Below are 13,592 nucleotides of genomic sequence, written 5' to 3' on the forward strand. Positions count from 1 at the left end.
ATTACAAGAAACTTAAAAAAATACAAATTTATAATAAATACAATAATTATAACAGCCACATAACAGTTTCTAAGTGTAGGATACATGCTTATAAAATGTCTATTTACATAGAAAAAAAATCTGATATGCATACAAGGTGACCAAGATTTAAAAAAAAAAAAAGACTGCACTGGTTTCAGGGGAAAAAAAGAAGAAGGTGGTGTTTTTCGGGTATGAGATACAGTAAAATAAATAAAAAGTGAACTGAAACAATGCTGTAAACTCGCAAAACTAAAGTTTAAAAAAAGTATACAGGAAATATCTTCAGTTTCAATCTTTGTCAGCCTGGCCAAATTTGTTGGCATAACCAGCTTGAAGAGTATTTGGTGCATATGTTTACTGAGATTTGGACATGTACCTGACTTTGAGTAAAGGGTTTTATTATTATATTTATTCCAAATATCACATGTGAAAACAGCAGCCATGATAGAAACTAAAACTAACAGCACAGCTAATGAAAAATGAAACTGAAACCTGATCGTGTTTAGAGAATCTGAGCTAGACTAAAATATGTAAAGCCACTTTGCAAGATAAGAACAACGAAATGAAACTGGAAATCCAAAGTTAACCTCCCATATTTAATGTATTTAGTTACCTGGTTCATGCTTTCAGTGAATTATATTCTCCAGTGCAAATACACACAAAATGCTAAAATCCTAAAAGTCTTTCTTGTGCCAAAAAGTGATTGTCTGCCAAAAACTGATTTCCAGTGTTTCTGTGTATTTTTTATGTGTAATATCTTTACGTATGTTCGTAAATAGACTTCGGTGAACAGGGGATACAAAGGGGTTACATAAAGAATTAAAACATTATCTGTTTTTTAAGTATCTTTACAACTTGTACTTACATTATAACCAATCCGGTCCTTTATCCCCACTTAAAATATTTTTACAGAACTATTGTAATATTTGCTGCCATTTCTGCTGTCCTGTTGGGCAACTTACTCTTACAAAATAAATTTTTAATGTTAATGAGATTTTTTTTACTGCATAAATAAAGGTTATATAAAAGTCGCTGCCAAAAACTGATTGCGGCTTGTATCTTGCTACACGAATGTTGTTTGTGGCTCAAGATGACTTTATGTCATCCATAAGGGATGCATTTGACATATGTTTAACATATTATAGCCCAACAAGTTACTTATAGCACTTTAAATATGAGCAATCGCTTTTTGGCAAATACCGGAAATCAGTTTTTGGCAGACAATCACTTTTTGGCACAACACCGGCTAACCCAGACAGATGCAGATACAAACAACAAAACACATAAAATAAAAACAAGATAAACAAAAAATACGACTGTATTACGTAACCAAGAGCACATGAAACTGATCTCCTTCTTCACCTGTATGAAATTGTGCTAAATATTCAATAATCACTCTTTTCAGCTAGTTTGCAATTAAAAAACAAAACAAACAAAAAACACCTAGAAACTTCGGAGGGTCATTTCCGGGACGGACCGTTCAGGGGTGAACTATCTTGATTCGTGAATCAAGACTCTTTGACAGAAACCGTGGGAGCGCTCTAATTGGCGCCCGTAAAAGAGAAAGGAAGTATTTAGTTCAGTCCGAGGTTTCATTGGAAGACAAACTCGAAGATATTTTAGCGCAGTTTTTATCTTCAAGTCGGAGTCTCTTTCTTTTATTATTGTTTGCCACTCTCAAAGGAAAAATCTCAACACTTTGAAAATGTCTTCCTTTAACAAAGGTCCGGCTTATGGGTTATCCGCAGAAGTGAAAAACAAGGTAGGTGGCCATACTTTTCTCTCCCATATAAAGTTAAGTCGCATTGAACTTTTCTCGCCTTCTTCATTGCGCTTCTCTCTTAACGCGAGAATCACCTGGCCTCCATTTTAATATGGCGCTCAGGTTAAAAGGTAATCAGCGGGGGTAAAAAGGGAGTTTGAATAAAAAGATTTAAAACTATATTTTATACATATATAAGTCGGAAAATGAATAATTAAACTCTGGTCGAGTGTGAATAGTTTGCAAAGAAATAAGTTGTGGTCTAGTTAGACACCTTGGACCTCCTTAGTCCCTCTGCTCGTGCAGGAGACTTAACTTAAAATCGCACCATGGGCGTTGTCCGTCTTGGCAAACAAGCATGTCGTTGTGGCCAAAAAAAAAAAAAAAAGTTACCCCCGTTTCCAGCATTTTCCGCCGCCCGTGCAGCTCTCTGCCCTGCGTTGTGACCCGCATTAGTAGATAATGTAATTGACCTGTTAGCCCTCGGATTGGATGCCACTGTTCTCATTGCTTCTGTGTTCTCGTGGTTTCTGCAAGAATAGTTTCCCCACTTCCCCTCATGCGGTAAGGTGTAGCGCTGCTCTTCGTGCTTTAACTTTGCTCTCCACACCGTGCCAGATCAGTGCAGGGACAAAGCCTCTCTCCTCCTCAGCCACTCACTCTGTGAAAAATCAAGGTGTCGACTGACACCCCCCCGCAAGTTCTGGGTAATGTGTAACTTTATTGATTGGGACCTTCGTGAGGAAAGCAGCTTGTTTATTTGGTCACAGCCGCATCGAGTTAAAACCTCAGAGGTGACAAGCCCGATCACGTTGGCACATCACTTTTCGCCAACTTTCCCCCTTTTTTTTTTTTTTTTTTTTTAAAGTACTTTGAATGTGACTTACTGTCCATTTCGTTGTTATTGGGAAGCAGACTGCTTTTTTTTTTTCTCACACAAGTGTTACAGCTGATCTGTCCTTAGCCTTCTGTTCATTCTCTTGACACCCGCATATAAGGGCACTTTAACTTACCTCCACCTCATCACCCTCCCCTTCTGCATTCTTTGGATGTTCCCTTGTGTGGGGCGAGGGAGAAAGAGAGGGTCGTATCCCCTCCCCAGATCTCCACAGAACAACATGTGGCTGACTTAAAGAAAGCATGCAGATTTCCTCTGTCCATTACCACAGGCGTCCTTGAAGGAGGAGAGAGAGAGAGGGGGGGGGGGGTCTACTAAAGAGAGTGGTATTTCCTGCCGTCAGTGACGTAGCTCACCCTTAAAATGTGAGGCATTGAAGGCTTTTAAATTCCACCTACCCCCCCCCCCCCCCTTACAAACTGATAAACACAGACAGTCTTTGCTTGTAAGAGTAATCCCCAAACTCACTGATACACTGCAATAACTGTTTTATTTATTTATTCATCTCAGTGCACATCCATTCATCGGCTCGGCACACAGACACAATCCGGCGCCCTTCTCGCTTCATTCAGCTCCCTTTATCCCAGCACTGCGGGCTGAATTCCTCGCGTTCAGCTTGTCGCTGGAAATTACATCTGTGTCGGATTCCTTGCGGGCAATTAAAACGGCCAGTGTTGTCTTTTAATATGCGGATAACTGGATGAAGGGCATTTAATTAGAAGACAGGCATTCCTGAAGAGCGCAGCCAGCTGTGAGCTGTGTGCGGCCTGCTTCTATGTAAATAGTAGGTTACTTTTGCGGTTTAGTTTCCCATTGCCTTCGGGGACAAGGAAAAATTGTTGGCTGGTTGTGAGTTTGCACGCAGAACTTTTTTTTTTTTTTTTTTTTCCTTCTTCTTCTTCTCTTTCACTGGAGGAGGAGAAAAGCTGACCTGTTTAACTCTTAGGTCACTTTTCTCCATTTGTCCGCCTTTCAGATTCAGCTCATGAAACTGCTGTTTGTTTACGTGACCCCGATTCTCCTCCTGAATGGCCTCTTTCTCATGCTCTGCATCCGTCGGTAAAGCTTTTAAATCAGAGTAACGCCTCAACTGTGACGCCGTCAGCAGACCACGTTAAGCCCCTTAAAAACTGACGCGCCCTGTTCTTTCTACAGCAGCTCCTTTCCTGTGCCTCCGGTGACTTTGTTACAGTTTACCAAACAGGATATCCGTGTGTGTTTCTGTGGGGGGGTGTGTATGTGTGTGTCGGGTCACAGTGGAGTCACCATTTATGAGAATGAAATCTGACCAACTCTGTCTGTAGGAGTCGGTCAAAGTGAAAATGTGGGGATGACCATGAAGCCTGGCCTCATGCAGTCACAATAAACCTTTTAAAACGAACAACAACTAAAACTGAAATCTTCGTGGTGTGTGTTTTGGTTATCATCACCTCGGTCCTTGGTGTTTGCGCGGCTCAGTTATCAGCAGCTGGAGAAAAATAGAATTCTTATATCTTAAGAGTGTTGAAGTGGGAGGTCATTGAGGACAGGGCGAGCTATTCCACTGCTGACAAAAGAAGCTGGTGTGACTGCATCTACTGTTCTTCAAAAGAGCCACCCACTTGGTTGCAGAACACACATGTGACCTCTGACCTTTGTTACCAACTAGATTGCACAGAAGTACGACCCTCAGAAGGAAGAGGAGCTCAGGATCTGGATCGAAGACATCACCGGCAGTTCCATCGGCCCCGACTTCCAGAAAGGCCTGAAAAACGGAGTCCTCCTGTGCGAGTAAGCAGAGCCTACATCAAAGTTCTGTCACGCTAAACCACCAGGGCCTCGATCATCTGTTTTTAATATGCACACAGATCTGGAAAGCTCACTTTCTTTCTTTCTTTCTTCCCCGTTCTTTCTCTACTTTGCAGACTTATTAACAGGCTGCAGCCAGGCTCTGTGAGAAAGATCAACCAGTCAGCACTGAACTGGCACCAGGTGAGTTTGTCTTATTTTAGCTAATTGAGGGCGCGGCAGACTTGTGAGCAGGAGCACTTCATTGACGCTAGAAGTGCAGCAAGCAGTTAGACTTGCCTCTTCCCTGCATTGTGCTGAGGATGTCAGTGCACTGAATCACACTCATGGCTATACTTGGACATTAGCAGTGTTGCTTCTGCTTTTATCTGAAACTGGTTTCTTAATAGTTAGTGCTTATAAAAATATTTGACTGCAACTTGTTAATGAGAGGATGCAGGCAGAGAAATAATCGCCCGGCTTCAGCTTAAAACCTGTCGCTCTTGTTTACTTTGGTGCGGCTTTAGCTGGAGAACCTGACAAACTTCATCAAAGCTCTCACAGTGTACGGCTTGAAGCCCCATGATATCTTCGAGGCCAATGATCTGTTTGAGAATGGCAACATGACGCAGGTCCAGACGACTCTGCTCGCCCTCGCCAGCATGGTGAGTCTCTAAAAACGTCGCATCACAAACGGTAGTGGTAGTTTTTTGTGGGGAATGATCGCAGTTTAATGAGAACTCTTCTACACCGCCTTTTCTCTCAGGCCAAGACCAAGGGCTGCCAGTCGCGGGTTGACATTGGCGTGAAGTATGCGGACAAGCAGCAGAGGATGTTTGACGATGAGAAGATGAAGGCTGGACAGTGTGTCATTGGCCTACAGGTACAGTTTTCAGTGTCAGTAATATCACAGGACTGATGCTCGCAGAGTGGAACTCGGGGCCAGGGCTTTAAAGGAAATGCAGACAAGGGACTAAACTTGATTCTTTTTTTTTTCTTTTTTTTCTTCTGAAATATAAAGATCAAAAAATTAGAAATAAGAATTTTTATTTTTATTTTTTTTAAATGATCTGATCATTCTGGCTGCGTTTTGACAGGTGGGCTACGTGCTCGCAAAGCTGAACTCACTGCTGCAAGTGGCGAAACTGTTGTGAAAGAAGGCTTTGTCATGATGATCTCATGTTGAGTAGCGTTCTTCTGTGCGAGAGCTGCACATTGTCACTGATGCTTCAAACCTCTCTACTTTTCTTTCCTTCCCCCTCCATTACCTGGAAGGGTATCAAGTAAACACAAGCACTTCTCAAGCAATGAAGAAATGCCTCGACTGTAATTTGAGAGCGGTGCAAATATGAGGAACAGCTTAGTCAAAACTTTTTAAAACACGTTTGGTTAGTGTTGCACCAGTATCAACAGTCCCACACTTGCTCAAAACAATAAAATGTGAGAAATGCAGTGATGTTGTGCAACAGTTTACACCAAAACTCTTTATTGATCTTGTATGACTGTTGATCATTTATATACAACAAGTGATTGTTCTATTTTTCAGATGGGGACCAATAAGTGTGCCAGTCAGGCAGGTATGAGTGCATATGGCACCAGGAGACATTTATATGATCCCAAGGCTCCAGTCCAGGCCCCCATGGACAACACCACCATCAGTCTGCAGATGGGTACAAACAAAGGGGCGAGTCAGGTATGCATTCTTAAAGGACTGCAGCAGAAATAAGCTTCGGGACACTGGTTATGGCTTGTCCTTGGCGTTCTTTGCCTGCTGTAAACTACGGTCATGTTTGGTCTTGTAGAAAGCTGTAAACTCCTGTATTATCTAAAAGGCAAAGCTCAGTCTCTGTCTGAGCAAAGTCTTTTGTTATATTTTTGCCATAACAAATTACAACACAGACTAAGGAAACAATTTGAACACATCAGCAGAATACTAGATTAAGGATAGCTTGACATCAACGTATATTCTCAGTTTATAAAAATGGTCATTTTGTTACAGTGAGTACATTAATGACATTATGGCTCTGTGTTTGTTGAAACCATGGGAGCTGCTGTTAGTGGAAATAAATGGTTGCCGGGTAGCATTTGATTTCCCCAACAGATCCTCTGTGTTGCTGATCTTTTCTAGATGAATGACATGTATTCTTTAACCCAGTGGCCAAATGTCTGGGGCCAGTCTCGTGTTTGCCAAGCAGGAGGAGAGGAAGGGGGGGGATGCTGGGGAGAATTCCACAAAATCTGACAGTTTTCCTTTTCCTGTCTCCACTTCAGGCTGGGATGACGGCTCCAGGAACGAGGCGTGCCATTTACGACCAGAAGCTGGGCACAGAGAAGTGTGACAACAGCACCATGTCTCTACAGATGGGATACAGAGACGGGGCTAACCAGAGCGGGCAGAACTTTGGCTTGGGACGGCAGATCTACGATGCCAAGTACTGTCCCAAAGCCACTGAGATTCCAGGTGATGAAAATGGAGCTGGTGTCGCCCGTGACTACATCCCAGATTACCAAGACGAGGGCTACCAAGGCTACCAGGAAGAGGAGCAGGTGTACCAAGATGATGGAACAGATTATTAAAAGATTGGAGGGAGCTGAGGAAGGAAAAGCGTGATTGTGTAAGGCTGGCAAGTTCTGCGAGACAGAAAGGTGGTTTATCTTTTATATCATTAGGATGTTGCACTTTTTTTTTTTTTCTTCCTTTTTTTTGTAGGCCGTATCCTCTTAGTATTGTACGAAAATGTCTTCTTACCCCTGTTTGTACAAAACCATCTACACATATCATCATGAGCTGTATTTCTGTAATTTCTTTATATATTTGAAGTGACCACAAAAGCCAATCACTTGGCTTGGCTAGATATCCCAGGGATTTCTGTCCATGTGCCAAAGTTTTGTTTTGGTTTACTTTTTTTTGTTGGGGTTTTTTTTTTTTTTTTTTTTTTTTTTTTTTTTGTCCTCCTGTGGCTTTGCTAACACATTAGTTTCATTGAGGGATCCCAAGATTTTCTTTAAGGGCAACATAAACTAAAAGTGAAACCTTAGGGATTTTTTTTCTTTCCTTTTTTTTTTTTTTTTTTTTTTTTTTTGTGTGTGTGTGTTAACAATAAATGGTTATGAGAAAATGCATCTTTCCATGAAATCACCAGTGCTTATGTTCCTGTAATAGCTGTATCATCTGTGTTTTAAAAGGAAAAAAAAAATCCTGTGAATGAGAATGTAAACTTATTTCGTGTTAGTTGTTACTTCAGTATCTTCTTCATCCTTTCAGTATTGACATGCGGTAATCGTCCGTTTTGGTTATTCTGGCAGATGAGGGAACAAAATGGATTTGTTAGAACAAACCAGTCTTCTTTAAATTCTGCTATTTCTCTCACTTCTTTATTTCACTCTTTTAACAGAGGAAATATTTCCTTTGTTTGCATAACCAATCTGACTGGAGAGAGGCTTGTTTTCTTTGGACAGTGGAGGAGTGGATAAAATGATACTCAAGTGAAGTTTTGAACATTCCAATCAAGAATACTGGATTCTTCTTTGTCTTTCAGTGAACAATGTTTCAGTGGCTCATTAGATATTGGTTGATATGCAAACCAATCATATATTTGATCATGTAAGATTATTATTTATACATGTTTGTGATTTTATTTTTTTTTGAATGGAGGCTGTTTTGTACCTTGACATTGAATAAAATTTGGTATTGGACTATGCTGCTTTTTTTTTTTTTTTTTTTTTGGTGTGTGTGTGTGTGTGTGTGTGTGTGTGTGTGTGTGAATTAAGACAGACTCGACGGCCGCTCTATGTATAATGGCTCATTTATCCAAATATCTAATCGGCCAATCGCATGGTAGCAACTTTCATTGTGGTATGGTTGGTGGTGCCAGACAGGCTGATCGGAGTATTTTAGAAACTGCTGATCTGCAGGGATTTTCCCACACAACCATCTCTGGGTCTGAAAGAGAAAATAACCAGTGTGCAGCACTTTTTCTTTGCAAGGTTATTGTTAAATAAAACTTGATGTGAAAATGAAATTTAAATGGATATGTTATTTTGTGAACGTGGAAAACAAATACAGAAGAAGCATCCTTAGTATTTGTTAATTAATTTTATTACAACTTACCTGATCTTTATTTAGACTTTGGATATTTACACGACTGAGTCATGTCTTTATTAAAACACCTACACTGATTCTTCAAAATCTTGCCTCTGGCATATGCCCTTCATACAATAACAATTCAAAAGATTAAAACACTGAAACTGATAAATGTAAAAATACACTCTGAAAAATAAACCTGAAATTAAAAAAATAAAATAAAATAAAAAATCCAACACCACAAACTGGTCCTCTGGGCCTTTGTGATGTCAGAGTTCAAAGAATGCTTTGAATAAGAAGGAAACAGTGACTCTAATTAACCACTCATTAACCAAAGTATACAGAAGAGCATCTCTTAATGCAGAACCTGTCAAAGCTTGAAGCAGATGGGCTACAGGAGCAAAAGACAGCACAGGGCGACACCACAATGTACATGAATATTGTAGCCGACCATGCCCATCCCTTTTAAAATTCTAACAGCTGCTTTCAGCAGGATAATGGACTATGTCATAAAGCATAAATCACCTCAAACTGGTTTTGTGAACATGACAATGAGTTTTCTGTACTCAGATGACCTCCACAGTAACCAGATCTCAATCTGGCATCATGTCAATAAGGGCTAAAATGTCCATATTGGTGTAGCATATGAATTGTCCAGTGAGTGCGTGCTGGTGTCAGTTCAGTCAAATGAAACGTGTATTTAAATGCTGTTTGAATTTGGCTTTACAAATTTACTATCTGCAAAAGCATAACTGATTTTATATTGACCTTGTAGGTGTGTGTGTGTCTGTGTGCATGTGTCATGGAAAACTGTGAGACACCTACTGTCATATTAACAGCTGTAAGTTTGGGTTTCAAATGCTCTGGCAAGTGTTTGTTTTGTCAGCAGTGCAGCAGAGCTCCAAATGAAGGCTGAGTTCAACAATCAGTGTGGTTTGCCCTTTCAGTAGTTGTCTAACTAGAAAGACATTCAGAGGTCGTAGATGTCTGCCAAAGCCCGTGTACTATTTCACAGTTTTAAGGAAAGTGATCTGTACAAAATTGAGCGGTGTCTTCCTCTGAAAACACTCTCACCAAGCTTCATTAAATTTGGCTAGATAGATTCTGGGCTATGTTCGAGATAATAGATTGTTCATAAAGATGTAACTGTGAACAAAACACTCCCATCTCTCTCTCTCTCTCTCTCTATCTATCTATCTATATATATTTAAAATAAAAATAAAAACAGAATAAAACAATAAAACCACAATTGATTTGGTGCTATAATTTTTCAATACTTATTCACTATGAAATCCATACAGGGTGTGAACTTGGGCGTGTTATTTAGACTGACACATATTTTGAATTTGTGCCATAGCATTTATGTGTAACCAAGAAACAATGTATACATCCGTCACAGGTAAATCCAGGCAAGCTAAAAAGGACAATTGAAGATAGAACAAACCAGGCAGAGATGACGTAATATAAGATGGGAAGGGTCATGAATAACATTGCAATAAGTAACCAAGTCCCAGTATAACAAATAAAATAAGTTACATATTGCTATATATCCGTAGTCTGTTAACTAGTTTTATATAAACCTGGACAGTTAGAAACTGTACACGTATGGTCAGAAATTGACATCAACAAATAATTCTGACTGAATATTTGATCATTCAATTTTCAATAGGATCAAGGCCCGGGGCTTTGGGGAGGTGAATTCTAGAAGCTGAATGTTGGTCTGCTTTAGCCATTTGAAAACCAGTTTTAATATGTTCTTGGGATCATTGTTATGTTGGATGACCCAGCTGTGTCCAAGTGTTAACTGTCTAGCTGTTGATACAAAGTCAAGTTGAAGCACTTGTATACACAAGGTGAAACCAGGCAAGCCAAAAAGGACACTTGAAGATACAACAAATTGGTTGTTTATTGTAGTTTGCGGGTTGTTCCTGATCATCCCAACCAATTTTCTCTCATCTGAGGGTGATAATTTGGGTCCTCTTCCAGACCTTGGCAAAGTGGTGATACATCTGAATAACGTGTACTGATGTAAATTTATTTGAACTGATGATCTTGGACTCTTGACTCTTAAAAGCCACAAATTACCATGATATTCATGCCCATAACCCCCAGTGTGTTTAAACTACTGACTGCAACTGTGTATGTTTAGTCCCGGGGTTTCCGACCTAGACCTATGTAGTCATGAGATAAACGTGAGGAGTTTTAGTTATTTAAATGAAATGGTCTCATAAGATTTGAGGCCAATTGGGACACTGCATGAACTGAAAATACTTCATCCGACTTAAAGAATTTCGGAACACTTTTACTGCCTTTCTGCGAAGATCTGTCTGCTCACTACTTTCCTGTAATGTTTTTGTTTGTGTAACTCTTCTCTCCTCCTAAAAAGCAGAACTAACCCTGCCATATCTGTGGTAACACAGACAGTAATGAAAACAGGACACGTTGGTTGAAATCTGACACTGGACACAAACTGCAGTAACTCTGCAGCTGCGCCACCTGCTGTTCACAGAGGAGATCAACGCCCGGAAAACATCACCGGATGTTTGCCAGAAATCGCGCGATATCTGGCCTTGCGAGACTTCTGGCCGTTCTTTTCCCCCGGAACATCAGGCAAGATGGTAGGTGTTTGTTCCGTCTCGCAGCTAGTCAGACTACAATCTGTATGCATCGGGGCTCTAAAGTTGCTGATTTGAACAGCTGACTGTGTCATCGAGTAGTTCCACAGTTTTTATTACCATCCAGTAGAAAATCGTTGCTCCAAATGAAAGATTAAACTGTGTTTACAGCCTCCGTACTAGCCGGAGCTATGGCTAAGCTAACCCGGTGGTAGAGCGTTACTCGTAGCAGTAGCTGAAATAAAATAATCATTATAATATTACTGTAGTTGGTTGTGCATGGGTTATTAAACCGACCTGTAGACGTTTAATGGTGAAAATGAGTGACGCCTGTTAAATTCTGAAGCATCAGTGTAAAATGCTAAGCTACGTACTCACCGGGGTGATCCCGTTTCTTCCAGGCGGATACCGAGATCAAGAAGAAGCGTACCTTCAGGAAGTTCACATACAGAGGTGTGGACCTGGACCAGCTTCTGGACATGTCCTAGTAAGTGATACAACTGATACGGTCACTGGTGATGTCATTCAGTCAACTAGAGTTACTGTACTACTACTGCACATCCTGACATAACGTAATTTGTTGTCACAGTAAGACACTCACAGAGGGGTTTAAGTGATAATACTGACTCACTGAAAATCAAATAAAATTGTCCAATTTTTAAGATGATTTATTCAACTCTGATGCTTGCAGGTCAAAACTGAATAAAGAGGCTTGAGACTGGACACTGAAACTAGAATTTACTTGTCTAATATTGGCAGCCATTTTTTTTTTTTTTTAACCTTTATGTGTCTGACAGCATTGAATAGTTTGTGTATGGACACGTGATTTCTTCTCTTACTTGCATCTGGGAATTGGAGGCGTGAAACTTGATTTAAATTGTTTTCCTCTGTGTCCTGCCTCTAGTGAGCAGCTGATGCAGCTGTACTGCGCCCGCCAGAGGAGGAGGCTGAACCGTGGCCTGCGTCGCAAGCAGCAGACTCTCCTTAAGCGCCTGCGCAAGGCAAAGAAGGAGGCTCCTCCCATGGAGAAACCAGAGGTGGTGAAGACCCACCTGAGGGACATGATCATCCTGCCTGAGATGGTTGGGTCTATGGTTGGAGTGTACAATGGCAAGACTTTCAACCAGGTTGAAATCAAGGTGAGATGTCAGTCTGGTAATTGGCACAGTTTGAAAAGCTGGGGTGGCTTTATTTCTGCCATTGAACTAAATCAGCGCACCCATCCAATAAAATGGATCATATAGGCCATTATCATTTATTTTGGGGGAAAAACAAAGGCCCCAAACAAAAGTGTGCATTGGTCCAGCAGGTATAACTGACCAATAAATTGACCTTTTGCCCATTTACAAACTCATTCAGTTTTCACTCATTGCCCTCTAAAAATAGACTTTCAGCTCAAGTGGCTCACGGAGCGTTTTTATCAAATGTAACTAAAATATAATGTGGAACTGTAGCTACATCTGACCATGGTTGTCAAAGTGATTCAACATGACTGATAATTAGTACACTGGGAAAATACAGATACACTAAATTGAAAGAAAATATGGGACGTCTTAGTTGGTTAAAAAAAATCTAAGGGGTCTTTATCAGTTTTCCAAGAATGTATTTCCTATAAACTAGTTTTCCTGAAGTCACCGCTTTACATTGAGTACACTGTGATGCATAATCTACTGCAGTATTGGACATAATTTTAAACCTGCCATATTGTCCAGTTAAATTTAAAAAAAAAAATTACATCAATTTTTAAGTTGACAGTAAAATATGCTATGAGCCAAATCACCCATTGTGATTGATTATGAATGCAGGATGATGCATAATAATCAGGTGTTGTAAAACCCCTTAAGTATGCCAGCTTCAATGTGCACAGATCCTGCATGCCTCCAAGCTTCCCTATTTTGGTAGTGACCAAGTCAGTGTGTTATTTTGTGTTTCCAAAGTGTACAGGTTTACACTGACAAGCAAAGGTTCCTGTGTTGATCCAGGGAGTAGGCCCACATCTCTTTGGGGTTGTCAGGAAGGGCATCCACCTTTTAAAGAAGGTGACAGCCAAAAGTAGTTTGAATCATACATTACGTTAGTAAATCTTGCATATCCTGTATAAAAGAATTCCTACTGTATTGTATTTTTCAAATCCACAACCCTGTTTGTACACATCAAATTACACTTTGCTCAAGCTGTTGAGGAGAAGCCGTTTTGTTTAAACGTCAGTAAATTTGTTCTGATCTCTGTCACATAAAATTCTATTGCTCCGTACTTAACATGTTGTTTGTCCCCTCTCTACAGCCTGAGATGTGTGGTCACTACTTGGGAGAGTTCTCCATCACCTACAAGCCAGTGAAGCACGGTCGCCCTGGTATTGGAGCCACACACTCTTCTCGTTTCATCCCTCTGAAGTAGAATGGCTGTATTATTTGTATAAATAAAAAATTGGGTGCTCCACACAAC

At 40.4% G+C, this 13,592-nt stretch overlaps 2 protein-coding genes across 2 annotated transcripts; both read left to right on the plus strand.

Moving 5' to 3' along the window:
* Positions 1-1,564: 1,564 nt before the first annotated feature.
* Positions 1,565-8,144, plus strand: cnn2 (calponin 2). The gene is made up of 7 exons (XM_026150571.2): positions 1,565-1,783; positions 4,330-4,451; positions 4,586-4,652; positions 4,976-5,113; positions 5,215-5,331; positions 5,995-6,141; positions 6,720-8,144. Exons 1-7 carry the CDS (start codon positions 1,727-1,729, stop codon positions 7,023-7,025), a joined length of 954 nt encoding a protein of 317 aa, XP_026006356.1. The 5' UTR covers positions 1,565-1,726; the 3' UTR covers positions 7,026-8,144.
* Positions 8,145-10,685: 2,541 nt separating this feature from the next.
* rps15 (ribosomal protein S15) lies at positions 10,686-13,591 on the plus strand. Its single transcript, XM_026149640.2, has 4 exons — positions 10,686-11,150; positions 11,549-11,634; positions 12,052-12,286; positions 13,431-13,591. The coding sequence occupies exons 1-4, from the start codon at positions 11,148-11,150 to the stop codon at positions 13,542-13,544; spliced, it is 438 nt and encodes a 145-aa protein (XP_026005425.2). The 5' UTR covers positions 10,686-11,147; the 3' UTR covers positions 13,545-13,591.
* The last annotated feature ends 1 nt before the right edge of the window (position 13,592 follows it).

The sequence above is a fragment of the Astatotilapia calliptera genome, chromosome 18, assembly GCF_964374335.1.
Source record: "Astatotilapia calliptera chromosome 18, fAstCal68.1, whole genome shotgun sequence".
In the NCBI taxonomy this organism is placed as follows: Eukaryota; Metazoa; Chordata; class Actinopteri; order Cichliformes; family Cichlidae; genus Astatotilapia; species Astatotilapia calliptera.